Source organism: Salvelinus alpinus, chromosome 29 (assembly GCF_045679555.1).
Source record: "Salvelinus alpinus chromosome 29, SLU_Salpinus.1, whole genome shotgun sequence".
NCBI lineage: Eukaryota > Metazoa > Chordata > Actinopteri > Salmoniformes > Salmonidae > Salvelinus > Salvelinus alpinus.
The window spans coordinates 6,523,851-6,551,545 of NC_092114.1; the positions used below are offsets into that span (position 1 = coordinate 6,523,851).

Genomic DNA, 27,695 nt, shown 5'->3' on the forward strand with positions numbered 1-27,695 from the left:
GGGTATCGCATTAATAAAATACACATAAAATCACCACCTCCTCCAAGTGAAGGAGGAGCGAGGAAATGTAGTGATGACGAAGAGGCAGCCAGCAAAGATAATCAAACATCCAGCATTGAGTAAGCTTGCACATGGGTTTTCAGTCTCATTGAAAGAAGCTCTCAAGGTAAGGCTTTATCTAAGTATTTTGAGAGAAAATTAGATTTAGCTTCTTCCCTACATTTTATTCACTTTCAGATGTTTGACTAGTCAGTTGTTTAGCTCAACTTGCTAGCTAGTGAAACGTAACTGGATTGAACTGCCACGCACATGCGGCAGTTCAGCATCATCAGCATGTGTCGTGGTTGGACAGGGTTTCAAACGTGGTTAGTAGCTAGTTAGATGAAACAATCTGGTACTTTCTGGGCATTTACTCGAACTACCTGGAAAATGGTTATCATTTGTACGTTTTGAGAGTTCTCTAGCTGCAAGTATTATTAAATGTAGATAGCTACCGACAAAAGATAGCTTTGCTAGCTTTAGCTACTGTAACTAGCTAGCTAACTTTTGCCATGACTACTAACGTTAGCAAAACAATACAGTTTACAGCAAATTATTTAGCTAACTTCAGCTCAACGGACTGGAGTCTGTGTGGCTAAAGCATAAAACAAAACAAAAAACGGTCTGGCTAAGTTATGCTTGTCAATTTTTACGGATGCCAGTTTGTGCGAATCTGTCCACGTTTGTTGCTTGACTGCCTAGTATGGTACTTTGAGGACGTGGGCTAAATGTATTGCACTTTGGATTGATGATGTGGGCAAACAAAAGTATATTCGTTTCTCTGGTAACGTAGGTTTTGCTTATAGGCAGCGGATAGTTCCGATCTATTCACACGGCTTGATTGGCGGACTAAAATCCACTCCATGGCGAGTTTAGTCTGCTATGGCTTAATGTGCATTCCCGACTAATGCACTCCTGAACCGGCGCGTACATAAAGTATCCTCCATTCAGACGGCAAAGGCCATCATTTCCCTCCTTAACTAAATATAATTGTGGGGAAAATATGCGTACTTAAATAATTAAACACAATTTTCCACCACCGTTTTCGTATTTTCGGACAATTTAGGATGTTACACACCGCGTTCAGACATGGGGTCCCAACATCCTAAATTGTCAGAAAATACACAAACGGTGGTGGAGAATTGTGTCATAAAGAATGTAGCCTGCGCATATTTTCAAAGATTTTCTATCCAGAACATATGGTCAGTGATATCTGACTTTCAAGCAAGTAAAATTACTTCATGTGATCATGCTGTAATACACAATTCATTGGTAGCCTATATACAGCTTGAAACTAATGCTAACCCCAAAAAATCGTGTAACTGTTCCTTACAAGCCAGAATGTTTAATAACATTACCTTTAAACTTACTCTACCTGTTGTCCTTGTGGAAAACCTGGTCTCAGAGCAGTTCCTATTATTCTGTACCAGGGTTTCCTTTGTGAAAATGTGGCATTTTAATTTATCTGACATTGGAGAAATGTACCGGACCCATATGCATCAGTGAAGTCTCCTCAGAGGAGGAAGTGGAAGACCATCCTCGGTGAATTTCATAACTTTAAAATGTTTCACAATTTTTTAAAACTTTTTTTGATTAAAACTATACAAAATATTAATGTCACCAAATAATTGATTAAAACACACTATTTTGCAATGGTCTACAGTAGCCTCAGCAGCAGTCTGTAGGGAAGCACTATGGTGTAGCCGGAGGACAGCTAGTTTCTGACCTCCTGTATTTGGCATTTTGTGTGCGTGCTGCCTGAAAGGCAATGCACAAATATTTTTTTAAGGCTAGGGGAAGCTAATAATCCTCTGTGACCAAATCATGCTTTTTTAAATTAAATGCTGCTAGTCAAATGTCCAGTGCCACATTTTCATAAAGGAAACCCTGGTACAGAATAATACGAACTGCTTGGGCTCCCAAGTGGTGCAGCGGTCTAAGGCACTGCATCTCAGTGCAAGATGCGTCACTGCAGTCAATGGTTCAAAACACGGGTGTATCGCATTTGGGAGTCCCATAGGGCGGTGCAGAATTGGCCCAGCATCGCCCGGGTTTGGCCGGGGTAGGCCGTCATTGTAAATAAGAACTTGTTCTTAACTGACTTGCCTAGTTAAATAAAAATCTGTAATGACAAAAGTAGGCTGAACTAAATTACTACCGCCCCGTAGCACTCACTTCTGTCATCATGAATAGAACCTGTTTGCATACTGCCCAAACAGGTGTACAGATGATGCAATCGCCATCACACTGCACACTGCCCTATCCCATCTGGACAAAAATAATACCAATGTAAGAATGCTGTTCATTGACTACAGCTCAGCATGCAACACCATTGTGCTCTCCAAGCTCATCATCAAGCTGGAGGCCCTGGGTCTCAACCCCGCCCTGTGCAACTGGGTCCTGGACTCTGACAGGCCGCCCCCAGAAAGGTTTACCTTGTCGAGAAAGAAATGGTCCAAACAGACCTTGGGACAGTTGTGGAACGATGAATCCCAAATTCATACAACCAGTAGGCCTAGGTTACATAAAAAATAGTTATTCTGATGCAACAGATCAGAACAGTTAGCTTAAATTGTTGATAGCCTACTGCCTTAATAATGTTAAGAAATAGTTTGTGCGAATATGCATTTGGCTGCCGGACAATGAAAGAAATAGAACATGAAGGAGGCTACTGGTTTCAATTGCATATGAAAGTATGTGGACTCTTCCTAGAGCAGGCTAAACTGAGCAGTCGGGGGAGAGGGGCATTGGTCAGGGACCTAGAACCCGAGTTCCTCTGTGGAGATGGGAGAACCTTTCAGAAGGACAACCATCTCTGCAGCACTCCACCAATCAGGCCTTTATGGTAGAGTGGGCAGACGGAAGACACTCCTCAGTAAAAGGCACATGACAGCCCGCTTGGAGTTTGCCAAAAGGCAACTAAAGGACTCTGACCTTGAGAAACAAGATCCTCTGGTCAGATGAAACCAAGATTGAACTCTTTGCCCTGAATGTCAAGCTTCACGTCTAGAGGAATCCTGGCACCATCCCTACGGTGAAGCATGGTGGTGGCAGCATCATGCTGTGGGGATGTTTTTCAACACCAGGGACTGGGGGACTAGTCAGGGAAAGATGAACGGAGCAAAGTACAGAGAGATCCTTGATGAAAAATAGCTCCAGAGCACTCAGGACCTCAGACTGGGGCAAAGGTTCACCTTCCAACAGTACAACAACCCTAGGCACACAGCCAAGACAATGCAGGAGTGGCTTCGGGACACGTCTCTGAATGTCCTTGAGTGGCCCAGCCAGAGGCCGGACTTGAACCTGATCTAACATCTCTGGAGAGACCTTAAAATAGCTGTGCAGTGACGCTCCCCATTCAACCTGACAGAGCTTGAGAGGATCTGCAGAGAAGAATGGTAGAAACTCCCCAAATACAGGTGTGCCAAGCTTGTAGCGTAATACCCAAAAAGACACGAGGCTGTATTCGCTGCCAAAGGTGCTTCAACAAAGTACTGAGTAAAGGGTCGGCAGTTTTGTAACTGTGATTTACGTTTTGTGTTTTGAATAAATTGGCAACAATTTCTAACACGGAACCTAAACCGCCTGCGCGCGTGCGCCATCGTGCATACGTTTATTTTGTCCCCCTACACCATATGCGATCTCGACACGCAGGTTAAAATATCAAAACAAACTCTGAACCAATGACATTAATTTGGGGACAGGTCGAAAAGCATTAAACATTTATGGCAATTTAGCTAGTTAGCTTGCACTTGCTAGCTAATTTGTCCTATTTAGCTAGCTTGCTGTTGCTAGCTAATTTGTCCTGGTATATAAACATTAGGTTGTTATTTTACCTGAAATGCACAAGGTTGTCCGACAATTAATCCACACATAAAAATGGTCAACCGAATCGTTTCTAGTCATCTCTCCTCCTTCCAGGCTTTTTCATCATTTAACTTATATGGTGATTGGCATCTCAACTTTCATAGTATTACCACGACAACCGGCAATAGTTCGTCTTTCAATCACCCACGTGGGTATAACCAATGAGGAGATGGCACGTGGGTACCTGCTTCTATAAACCAATGAGGAGATGGGAGAGGCAGGACTTGCAGCGCGATCTGCGTCAGAAATAGGAATGACTTCTATTTTTGCCCTTGGCAACGCAGACGCTCGTTGGCGCGCGCAATAATTGAATAACATAGATTCCTAAATTTATTTTGCGACGCGAGCAGTGTAGTCGGGGTATAAAGCTGTTGTTGCTTTGTCATTATGGGGTATTGTGTGTAGAATATACAATTTTCATGGTATGGTTGGTTCAAAAGCTATTGACGAGAGTTTTATATTGGACTAACTTGACCTTGGTACTGAACCAAAAGTCGGGTAAACATTACTTTCCTCTGGATATTTTTCTAAAATTTCGAGCAGCTGAAGGACAAAGCGCAAAGACAACGGGTAGAGACAGTTTTAAATGTAATTTTATTAAACATTCTGGCCTAGTTTTAGGCTTTTATATACCCATTTTAATTGTATATTACAGCCAGATTAATCAAACTATTGCATCACTTGCTACAAGCTGATGTTGACACAGGAGTGGAAAACCAATTCCCACATGGCATTCCTTGTGCTATGGCACTACTGATATGTTCTTGTTGATTCAGTGAGTAGTCTATGCTAGGAGTCATTCCTAGAACCCATATGCATGCAGTAGCCTAATGTTGTACTGCCAGGAATTCTGAATACTTTTTAATTGAGGGCAGTGTATTTCACAGAGCATGAAGGCAGACCATCAGACCAGATGCTGTTGGAATCTAATAAGCATGTTAGCATGACTGGCGTCCCTCTGATTTCCTATTAATGGAGATGAGAGAGGAACTAGTAAAGGAGATGAGGAAGCCTCTTCCTGAGAGGCTGTTTGTGTTCGTAACACCCGAGGCATTAAACACACAGGCTTTACAAACGGAGGTATTATAAATGCACACACAGAGGCATTACAAACACACAGAGAGAGGCGTTACGAACACAAACCGAGGCATTAAACACACAGGCTTTACAAACGGAGGTATTATAAATGCACACAAACGGTGGTATTACAAACACAAATGGAGAAAGGCATTAAACACTCAGGTATTATAAATACACACAGAGGCATTACAAACACACAGACGCAGCAGGACCATTATGTTTGTTTGATAAGGGATTTCCTTGATAAGGGTAGCCTGGTCCCATAGTTGTTTGTGCTGGTGTAGACCGCAACCATAGGAGTCCATGTGATGTCCTACAATAAATTAAGCTTCTCTGTTCGTCGCTCAAGAACAGAGCTAAACGGAGACCGATGATGTTCTGGAGCAGGTAAATGTTCCCCCCTGCTGTTTGGAGGCCTTGCTCGGCTGTGTAGAATGTCCTAACTTGATGACACGGTTGATAAATGCAAAGCACATTTCCAGTGAAATCGAGCTCGTCTAAACTGAGTGTTTTAGGCCAGACATTTAGGGAAAGTTCTAAGAGAACAAATGTATTTTTCCTTGGATAAAAAATAAATTAGGCTATATCCTGCAGGCGCATGTTCAAGCTATAGTGCGCCATTACTGCATTGTAATAACCATCTATCTACCTTGAAATGCAAAGTGAGCGGGCTGTTCCACAGTCACTTTGCTATTCTAGTCGGTTAACAAACCAAACACAGCCATGGGAAATCCTCCCATAGCAACACCAGGTATTTGAACTAAGATAAAAAATTCACTCCTTGTTCTTTCTTTGTTCCAGAGTTCGAGTAAAGAACAGCGACTTGAATCTGAGACGAGTTGAGCTGGGCCTCTCCTCTACGTCATTTTATTTACACTTCAGAGAGCGGAGAAGAAGGGATTAACATCAGTGAGGTGAGTGTTCCAATAACAAAAGCCTTGTTCTGTATTCTAAGGCACCCACTACTTTGTTCCAGTAGCCAGGCACAATGCCTGTTAGTGGGAAAACAGTCTGTCACTAGACCTTGCTGTAGCGTTCACCAGCACTACTCCACTGTATCTGCTGGTTCTAAGGTCTAAAGAAAAGACAGATATGCCAAAGCTGGTCTGCTCATTTTATATTCAGAACCACATTCCTATAAAGCTTTGAGAGGATGTTGTGTTAAATACTGTGATGTTAATATGGCTCCAGGTTCATCTGCCTCACCTAAAGCCCATTCTGGTGGGAAGCTGCTTTAGACCACCAGGTGCTAACAGTCAGTATCTGGATAACATGTGACATGCTTGATAACGTATGTGATATCAACAGAGGTATATTTTCTGGGTGATTTAAATATTGACTGGCTTTCATCAGGCTGCTCACTCAAGAGCTTCAAACTAACTAGTGCCTGCATCCTGGTTCAGGTTCAGCCAACCTACTGTACCAGGGTAGTTACAAACAGCACAGGAATGAAATCATCAACATGTATTGAATGCATCTTTACTAATGCTGCAGAAATGAACTTGGTATTGTAGCCATATCTAGGAAAACCAAAGTTCCCAAGGCTGGGCCTAATAGGTCATACAATACATTTTGTAGTGATTCCCATGTTGATGCAAAGAATATTTGTTAGTGTGTAATGAGAAGCAACCAGACGCTCCACTTGACACATTTTATGAAATTGCTTATCGGAGTTACTAATTAAGAAAATGACTAAAACTGTTCAATCCCTGCGGATTGATGAGGAATTTAACATTTTTATTGTTGAGAGGGATGAGGCAAAAGGTCTGGCTGCACAACCGATGGGCAAAGTACTGCAAATTGAGAAATCATGCGACTAAACTGAATTAAAAATAAGAAATTTTACACTATGAAACAAAGAAATTATATTAAAAAGCTTTGGTGCACCTTAAATGAAATTTTGGGCAAAAAGGCAAACTCCGGTCCATCATTCATTGAATCAGATGGCTCGTTCATCACAAAACCCACTGATATTGCCAGCTACTTTAATTATTTTTTTAATTGGCAAGATTAGCAAACTTGGGCATGACATGCCAGCAACAAATGCTGATACTACACATCCATGTATATCTGACTAAATTATGAAGGACAATCAAGCCACCGGGGTCTGACAACTTAGATAAAGTTACTGAGGATAATACCGAACGATATTGCCACTCCTATTTGCCATATCTTCAATTTTAAGCATACTAGAAAGTGTGTGCCTCAGGCCTGGAGGGAAGCAAACCTTATTCCCCTACCTAAGAATAGTAAAGCCCCTCTACTGGCTCAAATAGCCGACCAATCAGCCTGTTACCAACCCTCAGTAAACTTTGGGGAAAAATTGTGTTTGACCAGATACAATGCTATTTTATAGTAAACAAATTGACCACAGACCTTCAGCACATTTATAGGGAAGGACATTCAACAAGCACAGCACTTACACAATTGACTGTGGGACCTGCTAATTGACTTATTGGCAGGTCCTACAGGCCCCCTGAGAGAAATTTATTTAAAAAAAGATTGTGTGTGGGGGCTGTTTTGTTGGACTCTAGTGCGGCGTTTGACATTATTGATCATAGTCTGCTGCTGGCAAAACATATGTGTTATGGCTTTACACCCCCTGCTATATTGTGGATAAAGAGTTACCTGTCTAACAGAACATAGAGGGTGTTTTTTAATGGAAGCCTCTCCAACATAATCCAGGCAGAATCAGGAATTCCCCAGGGCAGCTGTTTAGGCCACTTACATTTTTCAATCTTTACTAACGACATGCCACTGTCCTTGAGTAAAGTCAGTGTGTCTATGTATGCGGTTGACACAACACCACATTACACGTCAGCTACTACAGCGAGTGAAATGACTGCAACACTTAACAAAGAGCTGCAGTTAGTTTCAGAATGGGTGGCAAGGAATACATTTGTCCTAAATATTTCAGAAAGTAAAAGCATTGTATTTGGGACAATTCACTAAACCCTATACCTCAACTAAATCCTTGTAATAAATAATGTGGAAATTGAGCAAGTTGAGGTGACTAAACTACTTGGCGTAACCCTGGATTGTAAACTGTCATGGTCAAAATCCTATTGATACAACGGTAGCTAAGATGTGGACATGTCTGTCCATAATAAAGCGCTACTCTGCCTTCTTAACAACACTATCAACTAGAGGTCGACCAATTATGATTATTCAACGCCGATACAGATTATTGGAGGACCAAAAAAAGCCGATGACGATTTTTATTTGTTTGTAATAATGACAATTACAACAATACTGAATGAACACTTATTTTAACTTAATATAATACATCCATAAAATCAATTTAGCCTCAAATAAATAATGAAACATGTTCAATTTGGTTCAAATAATGCAAAAACAAAGTGTTGGATAAGAAAGTAAAAGTGCAATATGTGCCATGTAAGAAAGCTAACGTTTAAGTTCCTTGCTCAGAACATGAGAACATATGAAAGCTGGTGGTTCCTTTTAACATGTCTTCAATATTCCCAGGTAAGAAGTTTTAGGTTGTAGGAATTATAGGACTATTTCGCTCTCTACCATTTGTATTTCATATACCTTTGACTATTGGATGTTCTTATAGGCACTTTAGTATTGCTAGTGTAACAGTATAGCTTCCATCCCTCTCCTCGCCGCTACCTGGGCTTGAACCAGGAACACAACGACAACAGCCACCCTCGAAGCAGCGTTACCCATGCAGAGCAAGGGGAATAACTACTCCAAGTCTCAGAGCGAGTGATGTTTGAAACGCTATTAGCGCGCACCCCGCTAACTAGCTAGCCATTTCACATCGGTTACACCAGCCTAATCTCGGGAGTTGATAGGCTTGAAGCACAGCGAAGAGCTTCTGGCAAAATGCAGGAAAGTGCTGTTTGAATGAATGCTTACGAGCCTGCTGCTGCCTACCACCGCTCAGTCAGACTGCTCTATCAAATCATAGACTTAGTTATAACATAATAACACACAGAAATACGAGCCTTAGGTCAATATAGTCGAATCCGGAAACTATCATCTCGAAAACAAGACGTTTATTCTTTCAGTGAAATACGGAACCGTTCCGTATTTTATCTAACGGGTGGCATCCATAAGTCTAAATATTCCTGTTACATTGCACAATCTTCAATGTTATGTCATAATTACGTAAAATTCTGGCAAATTAGGCGGCCCAAACTGTTGCATATACACTGACTCGGCGTGCAATGAACGCAAGAGAAGTGACACAATTTCACCTGGTTAATATTGCCTGCTAACCTGGATTTCTTTTAGCTAAATATGCAGGTTTAAAAAATATATACTTCTGTGTATTGATTTTAAGAAAGGCATTGATGTTTATGGTTAGGTACACATTGGAGCAACGATACGCGCCGCATCGATTATATGCAACGCAGGACACGCTAGATAAACTAGTAATATCATCAACCATGTGTAGTTAACTAGTGATGATGATTGATTGATTGTTTTTTTATAAGATTAATGCTAGCAAGCAACTTACCTTGGCTTCTACTGCATTCGCATAACAGGCAGGCTCCTCGTGGAGTGCAATGTAATCAGGTGGTTCGAGCGTTGGACTAGTTAACTGTAAGGTTGCAAGATTGAATCCCCCGAGCTGACAAGGTAAAAATCTGTCGTTCTGCCCCTGAACGAGGCAGTTAACCCACCGTTCCTAGGCCGTCATTGAAAATAAGAATGTGTTCTTAACTGACTTGCCTAGTTAAATAAAGCCGATTTCCGATTGTCCTAATTAATCGGCCATTCCGATTAATCGGTCGACCTCTACTATCAACAAGGCAGGTCGTACAGGCCCTAGTTGTCACACCTGGACTACTGTTCAGTTATGTGGTCAGGTGCCACAAAGAGGGACTTAGGAAAATTGCAGTTGCATCAGAAAAGGGCAGCACACTAATAATATGCATGTCAATCTCTCCAGGCTCAAAGTGAAGGAGAGATTGACTTCATCACTAGTTGTATTTGTGAGAGGTATTGACATGTTGAATGCACAGAGTTAGTCTGTTTTTGAACTATTGGCACATCGCTCAGACACGCATGCATGCCCACAAGACATGCCACCAGAGATCTCTTCACAGTCCCCAAGTCCAGAACAGACTACGGGAGGAGCACAGTACTACGTAGTCATGACTACATGGAACTCTATTCCACATCAAGTAGCTCATGCAAGCAGTAAAATTCGATAAAAAATGCACCATACAGCAGGGACTGTGATGCAACACAAACAGTCACAGATAGATGCATACAAACACACAATATAATACGCACTATACACACGTACACCTGGATTTTGTTGTAGTAGAGTCCTGAGGTCACACATTTAATGTGTTGTGAAATCTGTTGTGAACTTATTGTAATATCTTAAATTGTATAACTGCCTTAATTTTGCTGGACCCCAGGAAAAGTAGCTGCTACCTTGGCTAATGGGGATCCATAATACAGAATGCATAATGATTGAACTCCTCCTCCGCTGCTGCTGCTTGTGGCGCAGACAGACTGTAGACTTCATACATGATACCTGTAGAGTTGCAAAGGGTCGGAAATTTTCCATGGGAAGTTAAGCCCGGAAATGTTGCTTAAATTCATCAAAAAAGTTAACTTTTTTTTGTGGGTTACTCATAAGCCAATTCTAGGCCTTGTGGCATATTTTGGTTAAACTATCCCCAATTCAATGGAATTGCAACCTTTTACATGCACAGTGCCTTCTTCCATCACATGTACAGCTGATTCTCAAGATCTTGCACACTAATGAGATGCTATTGAGCCCACACTACTACACTGTCTGAGTCAAGTACTACATGCTTTCTGGTAAGTTACTGGGTGGGGTGACTATATTTTATGACATACATTATTTCTTTTATTAACTAGTAAATAGTAGCCTACCGCGGTGGGTTTAAATCATTTAACTTGTTAACAAGTTATGCTAGTTTGTTTTTGCTACCATGAGGGTTTTAGCTTGCTTGAGCCTGCTGAGTGTTAATTCACCTGTTTCCATACATGTTTCATTTAAAAAAAAAAAAAATCTTACAAAGGAGATGTTTAATCTAACTGCTTAACTATTTACAGTTGAAGTCTGAAGTTTACATACACCTTAGCCAAATATATTTAAACTCAGTTTTTTACAATTCCTGACATTTAATCCTAGTAAAAACTCCCTGTCTTAGGTCAGTTGGGATCACCACTTTATTTTAAGAATGTGAAATGTCAGAATAATAGTAGAGAGAATGATTTATTTCAGCTTTAATTTCTTTCATCACATTTCCAGTGGGTCAGATGTTTGCATACACTCAATTAGAATTGGGTAGCATTGCTTTTAAATTGTTTACATTGGGTCAAACTTTCGGGTAGCCTTCCACAAGCTTCCCAGAATAAGTTGGGTGAGTTTTGTCCCATTCCTCCTGACAGAGCTGGTGTAACTGAGTCAGGTTTGTAGGCCTCCTTACTCGCAACTGATGCCTTTTCAGTTCTGCCCACATATTTTCTATAGGATTGAGGTCAGGGCTTTGTGGCCACTCCAATACCTTGACTTTGTTGTCCTTAAGCCATTTTGCCACAACTTTGGAAGTATGCTTGGGGTCATTGTCCATTTGGAAGACCCATTTAATGATTTAATCATTTGCAGTTATGTCTACTTATGATAAGGTAAAAGGTTTCTGTTTCTGTCTCCATATGGTAAATAAACTCAACCAAAAAAGAAACGTTTTGGAAGACCCATTTGCGACCAAGCTTTAACTTCCTGACTGATGTTTTGAGATGTTGCTTCAATATATCCACATAATTTTCCTCCTTCATGAAGCCATCTATTTTGTGAAGTGCACCAGTCCCTCCTGCAGCAAAGCACCCCCACAACATGATGCTCGAACCCCCGTGCTTCACAGTTGGGATGGTGTTCTTCGGCTTGCAAGCCTCCCCCTTTTTCCTCCAAACATAACGATGGTCATTATGGCCAAACAGTTCTATTTTTGTTTCATCAGACTAGAGGACATTTCTCCAAAAAGTACAATCTTTGTCCCAATGTGCAGTCTGGCTTTTTTTATGGCGGTTTTGGAGCAGTGGCTTCTTCCTTGCTGAGCGGCCTTCCAGGTTATGTCGATATAGGACTAGTTTTACTGTGGATATAGATACTTTTGTACCTGTTTCCTCCAGGATCTTCACAAGGTCCTTTGCTGCTGTTCTGGGATTGACTTGCATTTTTCGCACCAAAACACATTAATCTCTAGGAGACAGAACGCGTCTCCTTTCTGAGCGGTATGACGGCTGCGTTGTCCCATGGTGTTTATACTTGCATACTATTGTTTGTACAGATGAACGTGGTACCTTCAGGTGTTTGGAAATTGCTCCCAAGGATGAACCAGACTTGTGGAGGTACACCTTTTTTTTCTGAGGTCTTAGCTGATTTCTTTAGATTTTCCCATAATGTCAAGCAAACTCAGGCCTTGCAATACATCGACAGGTACACCTCAAATGATGTCAATTAGCCTCTCAGAAGCTTCTAAAGCCATGACATCATTTTCTGGAATTTTCCAAGCTGTTTAAAGGCACAGTCAACTTAGTGTATGTAAACTTCTGACCCACTGGAATTGTGAAATAATCTGTCTGTAAACAAACAATTTGTTGGAACAATTACTTGTCTTGCACCGAGTAGATGTCCTAACCGACTTATCATATCTATAGTTTGTGAACTTGAAAAACTAGTTTTAATATCTCCAACCCAAGTGTTTGTAAACTTCTGACTACAACTGTATCTGTACATGGAATTGTATTTGGGTATATATATTTTTTTCTTATCTTTCGAGGAAAATGCAACAGGCACTGATGTGTGGAGACATTTCACTGCAGCTAATGTAGAAGGAAAAGCTGTGTACATTTGCAAATACTGTGCCAAATCATATGTGAAGAATGCAACAAAGATGCAGAATCATCTGGCCAAGTGCACAAGCAACCTCTGACAAAAGTCCTTCTACTTCTATTCGAGGTGAAAATGATGAATCCAACCCTTATCATTAGCAACAGCTCATGGTCTTCCTGGAATCAAGTTTTTCTTTTTTTTGACTCAATGGAGGATTGTAGTCGGAGAAATGCTGATGAACGTCTTGCTCGAGCTGTGTATGCAACTGGTTCACCTCTGCTGCTCACAGGCAATGTGTATTGGAAGAGATTTCTGAATGTTCTTCGCCCAACATGCACCCCTCCAAACAGACCCGCTTTATCTATTAATTTTCTGGATATAGAGTTCAAGTGAAGGTCAAGCAAATCATAGAGAAAGCAAACTATTGCAGTCATCTCTGAGTGGTCAAATGTTTGTGGGCAAGGAATAATTAACTACATCTCCATGACCTTGGACCACAGAAGGTATTTGCACTGGTGACAGGCAATGCTGCGAACAATGCAGAGAACATGAAGGCTGCTTGGTCTAAAGTGGAATTATCTGCATTGAATCTGCTCCTCAAGGACATCATGGCACTGAAAACAATGGATACACTCAACAAGAGAGCCAAGGAAACTGTTAGGTATGTGAAGAGTCATCAAGTTATAGCAGCAATCTACCTCACCAAGCAAAGTGAGAAGAATAAGAGCACCACATTGAAGCTGCCCAGTAAAACCCGTTGGGGTGGTGTTGTCGTCATGTTTGACAATCTCCTGGAGGGGAAGGAGTCTCTCCAAGAAATGGCCGTATCTCAGTCTGCCAATATGGACAGCCCCATCAAGAGGATCCTCCTGGATGATTTTGGGAGAGAGTGGTAAGCAGCCTGCAACTCCTGCTACAGGTTTTAGTAGCCATTGCGCGGATTGAGGGAGACAATGCCATCCTGTCTCATGTTCAGACTCCGCTTGCAGATGTAAGAGAGGAAATCAGTGCCGATGTTTTTCAGAACTGCAGTTTCTTCTGCTTGGAGCAACAGTGAAGTGGGCAGCACAGTTCTGAAATATATCAAAAAGCGGGAAGACTCTGCCTGAAGCCCATACACGCCGCAGCGTACATGTTGGACCCCAAGTATGCTGGCAAGAGCATCCTGTTTGGTGCAGAGATCAACAAGGCCTATCCCTACCGTGTCTCGTCACCTTAGCATGGAAGAGGGCCAGGTTCTTGGCAGTCTGGCGGAGTACACTTCCAAGCAAGGGCTTTGGATGGAGATGCAATATGGCAGTCGTGCCAACATATCTCATCAGCCACCTGGTGGAAGGGACTTTGTGGATCTGAGGCTCTTTCCCCTGTTGCCTCCATCATCCTCCAAATCCCACCAACATCAGCCGCCTCAGAGCGCAACTGGTCCTTGTTTGGGAACACGCACACGGAAGCACGCAACAGGCTGACTGACCAATACAAGGGTTGAAAAATTGGTGGCCATCTGGGCAAATTTGAGTCTTTCTGAGCCTGACAACAAGCCATCCTCAACAAGGTTGGGATGTGACAGTGAAGATGAGGCTTCATAGTCTGATGTTCAAGAGGTGGACATTGAGGAGGTCCAGGGAGAAGAGGTAGAAGCCTGAGAGGAAGACAACTAAAGCTTTAGTTTCTAGACTATCATTTTACAGATGTTGAAAACGTTTTTGGGAGATGTAATGGATTCAATATTTATTTTTGTTCAGTGACATCATCCCATGTGAAGAGTCAACTCATTTAATTAAAGTTCAATTTGTAACTAAATTGTTTTTTTTTTATTTCTATGGAAGGATTTAATCATTTGCAATTATGTCTACTTATGGTAAAAGGTTTCTGTTTCTGTCTCCATATGGTAAATAAACTCAGCCAAAAAAGAAACGCCCTCTCACTGTCAACTGTGTTTATTTTCAGCAAACTTAACGTGTAAATATTTGTATGAACATAAGATTCAACAACCTGAGACATAAACTGAACAAGTTCCACAGACATGTGACTAACAGAAATGGAATAATGTGTCCCTGAACAAAGGGGGGTCAAAATCAAAAGTAACAGTCAGTATCTGGTGTGGCCACCAGCTGCATTAAGTACTGCAGGTGCTTCTCCTCCTCATGGACTGCACCAGATTTGCCAGTTCTTGCTGTGAGATGTTACCCCACTCTTCCACCAAGGCACCTGCAAATTCCCAGACATTTCTGGGGGGGAATGGCCCTAGCCCTCACCCTCCGATCCAACAGGTCCCAGACGTGCTCAATGGGAGTGAGATCCGGGCTCTTCGCTGGCCATGGCAGAACACTGACATTTCTGTCTTGCAGGAAATCACGCACAGAACGAGCAGTATGGCTGGTGGCATTGTCATGCTGGAGGGTCATGTCAGGATGAGCCTGCAGGAAGGGTACCACATGAGGGAGGAGGATGTCTTTCCTGTAACGCACAGCGTTGAGATTGCCTGCAATGACGACAAGCTCAGTCCGATGATGCTGTGACACACCTCCCCAGACCATGACAGACCCTCCACCTCCAAATCGATCCCGCTCCAGAGTACAGATGTCGGTGTAACGCTCATTCCTTCGACGATAAACGCGAATCCAACCATCACCCCCGGTGAGACAAAACTGTGACGAGTCAGTGAAGAGCACTTTTTGTCAGTCCTGTCTGGTCCTGCGACGTTGGGTTTCTTCCCATAGGTGGCGTTGTTGCCGGTGATGTCTAGTGAGGACCTGCCTTACAACAGGCCTACAAGCCATTAGTCCAGCCTCTGTCCGCAATAGGCTGAGAGTCTGAGCACTGATGGAGGGATTGTGCGTTCCTGGTGTAACTCGGGCAGTTGTTCTTGCCATCCTGTCCCGCAGGTGTGATGTTCGGATTTATCGATCCTGTGCAGGTGTTACACGTGGACTGCCACTGCGAGGACGATCAGCTGTCCGTCCTGTCTCCCTGTAGTGCTGTCTTAGGCGTCTCACAGTACGGACATTGCAATTTATTCCTCTGGCCACATCTGCAGTCCTCATGCCTCCTTGCAGCATGCCTAAGGCAAGTTCACGCAGATGAGCAGGGACCTTGGGCATCTTTCTTTTGGTGTTTTTCAGAGTCACTAGAAAGGCCTCTTTGGTGTCCTAAGTTTTCATAACTTTGACCTTAATTGCCTACCGTTTGTAATTAACGACCGTTCCACAGGTGTATGTTCATTGATTATGGTTCATTGAACAAGCATGGGAAACAGTGTTTAAACCCTATACAATGAAGATCTGTGAAGTTATTTGGATTTTTACGAGTTGTCTATTAAAAACAGGGTCCTGAAAAAGGGATGTTTTTTGTTGTTGCTGAGTTTAAATACAATGCAAAAAACATCTACATTTTAAATTGTATTAATTTGCATATATTTCTGTTAATTCCCACAAAGTTTCCACCTCTGAATATTCCCCAAAAATGTGCAACCCTAGTGATCTGCGATATCTACTGCAGCCCTCATCCTCCACATACAACACTCGTTCTGCCAGTCACATTCTGTTAAAGGTCCCCAAAGCACACACATCCCTGGGTCTCTCCTCTTTTCATTTCGCTGCAGCTAGCAACCGGAGCGAGCTGCAACAAACACTCTTACTGACAGTTGTGGCTGCTTTGCGTGAAATATTGTTGTCTCTACTTTCTTGCCTTTGTGCTGTTGTCTGTGCCCAATAATGTTTGTAACATGTTTTGTGCTGCTACCATGTTGGTCTCTCTTTATGTAGTGTTGTCTCTTGTCGTGATGTATGTTTTTGTCCTATATTTTGAATCCCCGTCCCTGCAGGAGGCCTTTTTGTAGGCCGTCATTGTAAATAAGAATTTGTTGTTAACTATTCATTCATCACCTACATGTGTAGGTTTAGCTAGGTATTCCAGTGTCTATCTAATACAATCAGTTGTTGCCTGAAGCCTAACAGTTTCGCATCGCATGTTATATTGTCTTGCCTCCTGCGCTAACATTGTACTGTCTTAATTTTCCTACAGCCTTGTTGTCTTTTAAAATCAGCTGGACACATGATGACCATCCGTTGAGAGCGTAAAACATCGTGGCCTTGCTTGGTGACGTGCTGCTCCCTCCTCTGTCCTTGTCCCTGTCTCCAGCCCTGCCCCCACCCGAACCATCACCATGGCGATTAAGAAAGATGCCGACACCTTGTCGACTGGCTCCATGCGTTTGAAGCAGGAGATCTCCCTGCTCCACGGGGTCTGCCTCATCGTGGGCAACATGATCGGCTCGGGCATCTTCGTGTCTCCCAAAGGGGTTCTCCTCTACACGGGATCCTTCGGCCTGTCACTGGTGGTGTGGGCCATCGGCGGGGTCTTCTCCGTGTTTGGGGCTCTGTGCTACGCCGAGCTGGGAACCACCATCCACAAGTCTGGGGCCAGTTACGCATATATCCTGGAGTCCTTTGGAGGCTTTCTGGCTTTTATTAGGTCAGGTTCCCCCTCATTCCACTTGTATATTTTTATATAGGTTTCTCTCATTGAGATAATCTATTACATGGAAAGTGATTTGAGCAACTATAAGTTCTATACAAATCCTTATTTTTATTCTCAATTTTAATTTGTTGTTTTTAATTATCAGGCTGTGGACGTCCCTGATGATCGTGGAGCCAGCCTGCCAGGCTGTCATAGCCCTCACCTTCTCCAACTACCTGGTGCAGCCCTTCTACCCCACCTGCACAGCCCCCTACGATGCTGTGAGACTCATAGCAGCAGCCATCATCGGTAAGATGAGCTGAGCTCACTACTTTTCCTCCCTCTGCCTGTTTTGAAATACGGAGATACTACCTGAACTTGTCCAATAAGAACACAGATTTACGTTCTCTGTTGCAAAATGTTTTTCTACTTGGTGCTATTGAACTCAACCCAGAAGTTTGATATCACTACTCCGTTTATTTTGATGTCTGTCCTAATGCTTACATGCCTTGCAGGTGCACCTGTGAAGTGCACCTGTGTGTTTACTTAGTTGTTGCTTTCATATCCTGTGTCATCTCTGTGGTTGCCAGGGGGAATATAAATGTGCGTGTGTTTGTGTTCAGTTGGAGCCGCTCAAGGTCCGATATGAGTTTGTCTGACAAACATGGAGAAAGCTCAGAGAAGGTATTCTGTTGAGTCAGGCAGATGGAACAGAACAAACCAAAGCAGCCTGACGTGGCGTTTAGTTGAATCCCCTCAGGAATTCGGCCATATTGTCAGTGCTCTTTCTCTCTATGGGCACTGGGGAGACATTCACATTCAAACGCGTTCCTTCCTTCATCAATGATGTGTGAGTAAAAGAGAAGTGATTCTCTGGTAAGTGTAAGAGGCTGAGGTCTATGCTGAGGCAACCTCCTATTATAGTGAACTGCAAACCTGCTTTTTTGTATTTATCCTTTGTGTTTTAGGGAAATATAGTTGCTATACTAAAGGTTAGAATTAGTTTTGGGGACTTTGAGTGTATATTGTAATGGTATATGCTAGGCATTGGTGACAGGTTTCAGAGAATGCCTGAGTATAACAGTACCCTATATGTCAAAGGATATTGTACATAAATGCCACAGGCCATAACAACAGCAGGATTGTCTTGCCATGGAGGCATTTGGTTTTCGTGTGAAACCATTGTAGAAATTCTCCCTGAAGCATAAAAACGCTGACCAGCGACATTCGGTCCTTGTTCAAACCCTTGATTAATTACCGATGTAACTATTCACACACACAACCGGTAATCTCTTGGTCATAGTACACTGTAGGCCACAGGAGGCTGCTGAGGGGAGGACGGCGCAAATGGAATGGTATCAAAACGCCTGGAAACCATGACGTGTTTCATACCATTTCATCTATTACCACCAGACCGTCCTGCCCAATGAAGGTACCACCAACCTCCTGTGCTGTAAGCCGTCTTAACATGAGTCAAATATGTGTCGTAAGATCAGCCTCTCTTCACAGCGAATTTGCAAATGTTCTGTTTACACTATCCTTCCATTAACCTTGGATGTGGTGTAGCCACATTCCTGCCTCGTGTGTGCATGCAGCTATTAACATACCACAGTATAGAACAGGGGTATTCAACTCTGACCCTACGAGGTCCGGAGCCTGCTGGTTTTCTGGTCTACCTGATGATAATTAATTACCCATACCTGGTGACCCAGGTCTAAATCAGTCCCTGATTTAGCGGGAAACAATGACGTTTGAGAAACCCTAGACCAACAGAATAAGGATAGCTATTCAAAACTTGAAAATACAGTAAGAGGCTTCAGGTTTATTTTCCTTTCTGGCATGACCGTGCAAATCCATACACCTCTCCACTGGGACAAGGGTACATACCAGTGGGGAGGAAATTGAGTCAAATCACTCTCTCTGCCTGCAGGTGCACACTGTCCTGCTGTTATTTGATGCAGATTACTTTACATGATGGAGAGAGGCCTGTCCTCCTGGACTGTAATGTTATCAACTCTCTGTAGTGGTGGATAGAGATGGGTTTATCAGACACTCTATCTGGAATCATTCCTAAGCCATTAGCCTTATCAGACTTGTACTCTGCTTTATTGGTAGCATTTGTAGTTCTACTAACTAGGCTGGGTTTATCAGGTCTGAATCTCTATCCATTTGTAGTTCTACTAACTAGACTGGCTTTATCAGGTCTGAATCTCTATCCATTTGTAGTTCCACTAACTAGGCTGGCTTTATCAGGTCTGAATCTCTATCCATTTGTAGTTCCACTAACTAGGCTGGCTTTATCAGGTCTGAATCTCTATCCATTTGTAGTTCCACTAACTAGGCTGGCTTTATCAGGTCTGAATCTCTATCCATTTGTAGTTCCACTAACTAGGCTGGCTTTATCAGGTCTGAATCTCTATCCATTTCCAGTTCCACTAACTAGGCTGGCTTTATCAGGTCTGAATCTCTATCCATTTCCAGTTCCACTAGCTTGGTGAGTCAGCAAGTTGTTGTACTCATGGCTAACTGATTTTTAACCAGGATTACCAAGGTCAATTTCAGTTCAGGTCTTCTCTATACCTGAGGACTCTGCTGTCAAACACACAGTGATCTCTCGTCCTCCTAGGTCTCCTGACGTGTGTGAACTGTATGAAGGTGAAGTGGGGGGCCATTCTCCAGGTGGTCTCTACAGTAGCCAAGGTCCTGGCTCTCATCGTCATCATCATCGCTGGGATGGTCAAGCTGGGACAAGGTATGTTCCCTGGGGATGCACCAGTGTAACCATGATAATGTCCTGATGCATTGTCAAGATGGAGCTTTACTTGCTAATCGGTCAAATGGGTGTGCCATATTGCTAACCGGTCATCTGGCACAGTAAAGAGAATAGTACCACTGGGAAATAGCTAGGCTATATAGCCCAATTTTCTATTTCAGTGATAATGCCCGAGAAGCCGGTGTTTGGAGGATATATTGTCGCTAGTGATTTTGGGCAATACGATATCTGATATTTTCCTTTCCAAAAACAAAACGATACCGGGGTTGGGGGTTGCAAACTTTCAATAAATTCCCTGGTTTTCCAGAAGTCCTGGTTGGAGAATTCTGGATTTCCTGCTTATTCTGGGAAATCTCCAACCAGGACTTCGGGAAAACCAGGGAATTTATTGAAAGTTCCCAGAATTTTGCAACCCTACCGATTTAAAAATAAATAAATAAAAATAATTAATAAATAAAAATATATATTATTTTTAATTGCAGCATTCTAGTACAGTTAACTATTTAACACACACACGGACACAGCGGTCTAAGGCACTGCATCTCAGTGCAAGAGGCGTCACTACAGTCCCTGGTTCAAATCCATCAAGATAATTCCATTATCTTGGCATTTAATGGATTTCGCCTTTTGAGTTGTCTCTCTAAAATATTCTTACTCTTTCAAATTACTTGTTGACTGCTCCACCCACACAGCAGACATTGTGGGCTAGGTTAGGAATGCTGTGTTGCACTTGTAGCGCAAAATCTTTCATGGCGTCATTACATCTACCTACGTTATATAGGTATGCACGTCAGCTTTGACATGGGTTTTGCACATCGGCGTTAAACTAGACATCGGGCCGATGCTGATGTTGGCATTTTTAGCTAATATCGTCCGATTCAGATAAGTTCACCGATATATCGTGCATCCCTAATTGTCACGGGTGTTAGGCCCAAGATGAAGTCCAGTGCCGGCGAACCGTGCCAATATCCTCCAAACACCGGCTTTAAGGGCATTACCGCTTTTATACAACAGGTTACCACTATATTCAAATAAGTATTGACATATTTTCATAAATTTTGTTTTGAGAAATGTATTCATGCCATTTCATCCTTCCATAAGATATAGTCTCGACACAAATCTAGGGTTGCTAACCAAGCCGGCTGGTCGTTCGTTCTATTGGTTCGGTTGCCAGAAACGCGACCCAGTCGTCTTTTTGTTCTGAATCTATGGACGCGAACCAGTTGTTCGTTCCATTGCCATACTGGCTGGCAACATTCTTATCGCTTGCTAGCTAGCCAACTATGGCTAACTTATTCACGTCAAACAGTGCAGACAGAATAACAGTAGCTGCATTTGTTTAAGCTGTTAGTGACATTTTATTTGGATACATAACAATGAGCTAATGAGACGAGATTTCGCCTGGCATAGAAAATGTTCTCTCTCGTCAGGACACTGTTGTTCAGAGGAGCTAGCCAACAACACAGCTAACTCTTAACTTCAAAGTGAAGCTGGAAAGACTGCGAACCAGCTGCACTTCATTTTGTTTTACCTTTTTTCAATTGACATTTCTTTGTGTATATGTCCATAAAAATGATGCCAGCTGATTCATGATTTCGACTGGTTGAGAAATGGTGCCTGCCTCGCTCTCTCTCTCTCGTCCCGACTCCTACACGTTCATTACTATGGGACAGTTGGCGATCGAATTTGAATATTGAAACAATGTTGGAGAGACAGACAGTAAGGTTTATACAAATCTCTGCTGTTAAACTAAATGTTAGTCTAAAATAAAGAGAATGTCTGGAGGATTTTTATAGTGAATATCAAGTTTATAACTTCCCTATCTGGGCTGATGAGACAGTGGATTGTACAGTCAGATGGAACCGAGTAAATGGGCTGTTTAATGTTATAGATTGGTGGTAACTTGTGGAATAGACACCGGCTGGAATGCGCTTTTAACCAATCAGGATTTTATATATATATATATACACACACACAACTCATTAAACAACCGTATATCCAATTAATGACTATAATTCACCGTTACCCCCTCTCCTCTGTATACTTCAGGCCAGACGCAGAACTTTGAGGATTCGTTTAAGGGTTCTAAAGTGAACCCTGGGGACATGGCCCTGGCTCTGTACGCTGCGCTCTACTCCTATTCCGGCTGGGACACACTCAACTTCATCACCGAGGAGATTAAGAACCCGGAGAGGTGAGGCAGTCTCTCCCCTCCTCCCATGATGTTCTTCAAAATACACAATGGAAAATGGCCCAAGTTGCTGGCTCCTCCATCCCTACAAAACCTCGTCATTCCTCGACTGTCTTTGTCTGACTGGTGGTATATAGACAAGGAGCATAAGCCTGGCCCTGCCCGTCTGGTTCCTCTCAAGGTTTCTCTCCCCACAAAGTTTGTACTTGTTGTTTTTATATAGGGTTCTAGCCATTTCTTTATCGATTCCTTCCAGGAACCTTCCGTTGGCCATAGGGATCTCAATGCCCATCGTCACGGTGATCTACATCCTGACTAACGTTGCCTACTACACCGTGATGAATGCTGAAACCGTGCTGGCCAGTGAGGCTGTGGCTGTGGTGAGGTTATGGATGAGTTGGCAACTGCCATGTAAAGTCAATCATGATCAAGAATGAAAAGGTTTTCTCACTTCAAAGGACGACTTATAGATCCACACACACACACACACACACAATGGTTAAACCATATGCAGGTCACGAGGTAGGTCTTATTGACAGCATCTGTTCAGTGTAGCTAATTGACCAGCTGCTGTTGTGTCCTCTGGTTCCTCTGAGGCTCCATCTGTACCAGATACACAAGTCCCTAGTGAGGCTAGATGACATGATAACCAGGTTAAGGAAGTCATCTAGTTGATGAGGTTGGCTTGTACACAGGACAATGATGCTCATGTAATTACAGAAGGTCCTGAGTAAGGGACCTTTTCCAGGAGCGTTGACAGTAGCTAGCAGAGATGGGGTCAATTCCATTGCAATTCAGGAAGTAAACTGAAAATCCCTTTTCCTATTTTCTCCATGGAAAGACAATGAATTGCTGAATTGAAATGGAAATTCAACTCTGGTTGTTGTATACAAATCTCAGATGAGAACCTATGCTCTGCTGTTCCTCTTCAGACGTTTGCTGATGAGATGCTGGGCTGGGCTCGGTGGCTGATCCCCCTGTCAGTGGCCATCTCTTGTTACGGAGGACTCAACTCCTCCATCATCGCTGCCTCCAGGCTGTTCTTCGTGGGCTCCAGGGAGGGTCATTTACCCAACGTCCTCTGCATGATCCACGTCAAGCGCTACACTCCCATCCCAGCCCTGCTCTTCAACGTAAGTGAATGATGACTGAAGTGTCACACATTGATGGATGGGTAGTGTGATGTTACATGTAGTTTTCGAATACTTCTCTCGTGTAAATCTCCTGTTCAGGTTCTATCCTGCTAGTCTGAACGTGTACGGACATTACTAATGTGTTTTCCACCCGGGAGCAGCGGCTCCGTGACTACACATAATCAACCATGGGTCCTCCCTGCAAAGTCCATGGCCAATGTGTGTCCTGCAGGGCTGCATATCTGATCTAGGATCAGATTGAAGTGTGTTCTGTGTCCTGCAGGGCGGCATGTCTCTGATCTAGGATCAGATTGAAGTGTGTTCTGTGTCCTGCAGGGTGGAGTGTCTCTGATCTAGGATCAGATTGAAGTGTGTTCTGTGTCCTGCAGGGCGGCATGTCTCTGATCTAGGATCAGATTGAAGTGTGTTCTGTGTCCTGCAGGGTGCCATGTCTCTGATCTACCTGTGTGTGAAGGACGTGTTCCAGCTCATCAACTACTTCAGCTTTAACTACTGGCTGTTCATCGGTCTCTCCATCGCCAGCCAGATCTACCTCCGGGTCAAAGCTCCGGACATGCACCGGCCCATCAAGGTAAGGTGTTAATACTTCTTGTAAGGTGATGCCAAAGCAAAATGTCCCTTCTGGATGGACAATGAAGTTATATTATATTTTAACTATGTTATTTATTAGTACAGGATGTGGCTCAAATTCTTGAAATTACCTTTTCAGTTCTTTTTATCAACTGCTTTGGTGAATTTGTGGGAACATGATGGCTCCCGAGTGGCGCAGCGGTCTAAGGCACTGCATCTCAGGTCTAGAGGCGTCACTACAGACTGGTTCGATTCTAGACTGTATCACAACCGGCCGTGATTGAGAGTCCCATAGGGCGGCGCACAATTGGCCCAGCGTCGTCCGTGTTAGGGTTTGGCCGGGGTAGACCGTCATTATGAAATAAGAATTTGTTCTTAACTGACTTGCTTAAACAAATGTTTTTTTAAATATAGATTTCCCCTCCATCTCTTTTGTGAGCATGTTTTCTCCCTCTCTCTCCCTCTCTCTCCAGCTCTCCCTCTTCTTCCCCATAGTGTACTGTCTATGCAGTGTGTTCCTGGTGGTAGTACCTCTCTACAGCGATACCATCAACTCTCTGGTGGGTATCGGCGTGGCTCTGTCTGGAGCGCCAGTCTACTATATCTGTATCCACCTGCCCCCCTCCTCCAGACCTGCCTTCCTGGGCAGGATGCTCGGTGAGATCTCTAGCCTTCTGTACCCCTCCTGTAGCCCCTCTAGCGTCACATGATCAAGTGACACTTTTCTTCTTTAAAGTCCAATGTCTTAAACTTGACTGCTGACCTGTAAAACATTGTGGGACTGTATCAACAGTGGACTAATGAAAACAATACCAAAAGATAGTTTGAGTGGATTTTCTTTTCTTTACAAATGTTACAGGTTGAATTATAATGATTAGCGCTAACGTGCTTCAATGGAAAGATTTAATATTGAAGGGGAATAATAGGTGAACTTTGTTTTAAAACCAGCATATACATGGTGGAAAGAAATGAGTTCATATCATAGTTACCTTTTTTGAATTAGCGTAATATTAGAATAGGATAACTAAATGTAGAGCTACTATGCTGTAGTTGGGGACAATAAAAGTTGTAACACTTCTTTGCTCTGGGGAAGCTGTGCTTGGTTTTGACACCTTCCTGGTTGTATTTTCTCTACGCAGACACGATCTCCCTGAACACCCAGAAGCTGTGTCTGTGCTGTGTGGTCTCACCTGACATAGACCTGGACAACATCCCTGAGGAGAAGCTGGAGTAAAGGAAGGAGAGAGACACATAGGTGGAACATACAGCCCACCGCCGCCTCCACGACACAAGGCTTATCGATGAAGCAGTTTATTCTTTTTTCTACCAGGCCTTGACTTTTTTTAAATTGATGTGAATTGATTTCCTATGGGACTGCACAGGGAGTGTGTTGTATTCCGTGCTATGGTTGGCATGAGGAGAGCCACTTTCTAGTGTTGGTGACCTGCCACATGCAAAACAGCACAATGTAGTTCACTCCTACTTGTTACACCTATGGACACTGTCAATTATGGAAGTTGAACCATTCAAAAAAAGCAAGAAATCCAAATGGAGATTTCAACAGGACCTCCTACTGACCATTTAGGACCTCCTACTGACCATTTAGGACCTCCTACTGACCATTTAGGACCTCCTACTGACCAGTTAGGACCTCCTACTGACCAGTTAGGACCTCCTACTGACCAGTTAGGACCTCCTACTGACCAAAGATTGTTTTTGAAGTTAGTGGAGATTGAAGTGTTTGTTGCTTTGTCTAGATATTGAATGAGTTGGATATTAAAGTCATGATTTTATTTTTTACAGTTGGGAGTGGTTAATCGAAGATACCTGTTCTGACCCAACTTTGCTTTCCTTCGGCCATGTGTGTGTGTGCTGGCAAATTGCTTATCAATGACCTGTCTTTGACAGTTTTAGGTCCGTACTCTCCTATACAAGGGTCGCTGAAGGTTATTCCATTCACTTAGTGATGGTGTCAAGTGTCTTTGACATATGTACTGTATGGAAACTGGCATGGGTTTGAGCCATTATGGAGTTGAAGTAATGTTTATTGGTGAACCGACTGAGTTAGAACAAAATGGTTCCTATTTGGTTCTTTAGTTGTCTCTACCAAGCTAAGCTATTCTCCCTGATAACTCGCTCAGTCCCATGACAATAGGTTGCTGTTTTGTTGCCTTTTCTGTCCTGCCGTTTGTTTTAAAGCGTTATTTCTCACCAATTTGTCCTTGATGGACTGACGATAGTCATTTAGTTACTGTTGCCTTTAGGCCACTTTTGATCTCACTTGGATGCTATCAATCTATGACATCACCAGTTATTGACATTGTTACTGTTACCATGGTTGTCCTATTGATGTCCAGAAAGTAACACGTAGTCCCATAGATTCTTTAGATTTTTAGCCTATGCCGTTATTACGCTAAGCTCGCGCTCTAAGCAATAAAGCCCGAGCGGGTGTGGTATATGGCCAATCTACCACGGTTTGGACTGTTCATACGCACGATGCAATGCGGCCATATACCACAAACCCCCGAGGGGCATTATTGCTATTATAAACTGGCTACCAACATAAAAATAAATGTATTTTTTTTTTTTTTATACCCGTGGCGTACAGTCTGATGTACCACTCCTATCAGCATTCAGAGCTCGAACCACCCAGGTCATAACACCTTTTAGCCTAATCATAATAACACCTTTTATCCTATTCCAAGGGTTGGCAACTCTTATTTTCAAATACAATCTCTTTAGGCTTAGTAATGGTCAATTTGCAGTTTAAAAATGTATTATAATTATGTTCCCCCCCCCCCCGACCATTCGCTCCGACAAACATCGGAGCAATACCCTTAGTACACAAATCTAGTTAGCTTTCTCAGTCAGCGTTGAAGTCACCGACAGCGACATGTTAACAGCACTCGATATTCAAATTATTAACATTTTACTGACACATTTCAAACCGTAAGCCTTTCTGAAGAACCAAATGGACAGTTACTGATGTAGAAATGGGAAACTGTATAAAGGATATGTCCAATTTATGTTTTGTATTAAAAAAAAAAAAGTTTTTTACAATTTTAGATGGTTATCCTATTAATGAAATCTCAGCCATAGACTTGTCATGCATGTCTCACTTTCAATTGTTCTTTTGTCATCTTGTTTTAGACCTAGAAATTCTACAACATACAGTTGAAGTCAGAAGTTTACATACACCTTAGCCAAATACATTTAAACTACGTTTTTTCACAATTCCTGACATTTAATCCTAGTAAAAATTCCCTGTTTAAGGTCAGTTAGGATCACCACTTTTATTTTAAGAATGTGAAATGTCAGAATAATAGTAGAGAGAATGATTTATTTCAGCTTTTATTTCTTTCATCACATTCCCAGTGGGTCAGATGTTTACATACACTCAATTAGTATTTGGTAGCATTGCCTTTAAATTGTTTAACTTGGGTCAAATGTTTCGGGTAGCCTTCCACAAGCTTCCCAGAATAAGTTGGGCGAATTTTGGCCCATTCCTCTGGACAGAGTTGGGGGTAACTGAGTCAGGTTTGTAGGCCTCCTTGCTCGCACACGTTTTTTTTTTTTTAGGTCAGGGCTTTGTGATGGGCACTCCAATACCTTGACTTTGTTGTACTTAAACCATTTTGCCACAACTTTGGAAGTATGCTTGGGGTCATTGTCCACTTGGAAGACACCGTTGCGACCCAAGCTTTAACTTCCTGA

At 42.7% G+C, this 27,695-nt stretch overlaps 1 protein-coding gene across 3 annotated transcripts; it reads left to right on the top strand.

Moving 5' to 3' along the window:
• The first annotated feature begins 60 nt into the window (after nt 1-60).
• LOC139558667 (Y+L amino acid transporter 2) lies at nt 61-25,781 on the top strand. Of its 3 annotated transcripts, none has more exons than XM_071373955.1 (11): nt 61-166; nt 5,788-5,900; nt 16,859-17,308; nt 17,460-17,602; nt 19,920-20,045; nt 22,116-22,260; nt 22,514-22,637; nt 23,190-23,390; nt 23,833-23,982; nt 24,455-24,638; nt 25,121-25,781. In XM_071373955.1, exons 3-11 carry the CDS (start codon nt 17,001-17,003, stop codon nt 25,213-25,215), a joined length of 1,476 nt encoding a protein of 491 aa, XP_071230056.1. In that variant the 5' UTR covers nt 61-166; nt 5,788-5,900; nt 16,859-17,000; the 3' UTR covers nt 25,216-25,781. The 3 variants fall into 3 exon arrangements, with proteins under 3 accessions (XP_071230056.1, XP_071230057.1, XP_071230058.1); XM_071373956.1 differs by having other exon boundaries at nt 16,976-17,308; XM_071373957.1 differs by lacking the exon at nt 61-166 and adding an exon at nt 344-365 and having other exon boundaries at nt 16,976-17,308.
• The last annotated feature ends 1,914 nt before the right edge of the window (nt 25,782-27,695 follow it).

Coding starts and splice junctions, on each gene's coding strand:
- LOC139558667 (XM_071373955.1), top strand. CDS start 17,001: ATGGCGATTAAGAAAGATGCCGACACCTTGTCGACTGGCTCCATGCGT. Junction 22,638..23,189: donor CCAGTGAGGCTGTGGCTGTG/GTGAGGTTATGG, acceptor GTTCCTCTTCAG/ACGTTTGCTGATGAGATGCT. Junction 24,639..25,120: donor CTTCCTGGGCAGGATGCTCG/GTGAGATCTCTA, acceptor TTCTCTACGCAG/ACACGATCTCCCTGAACACC.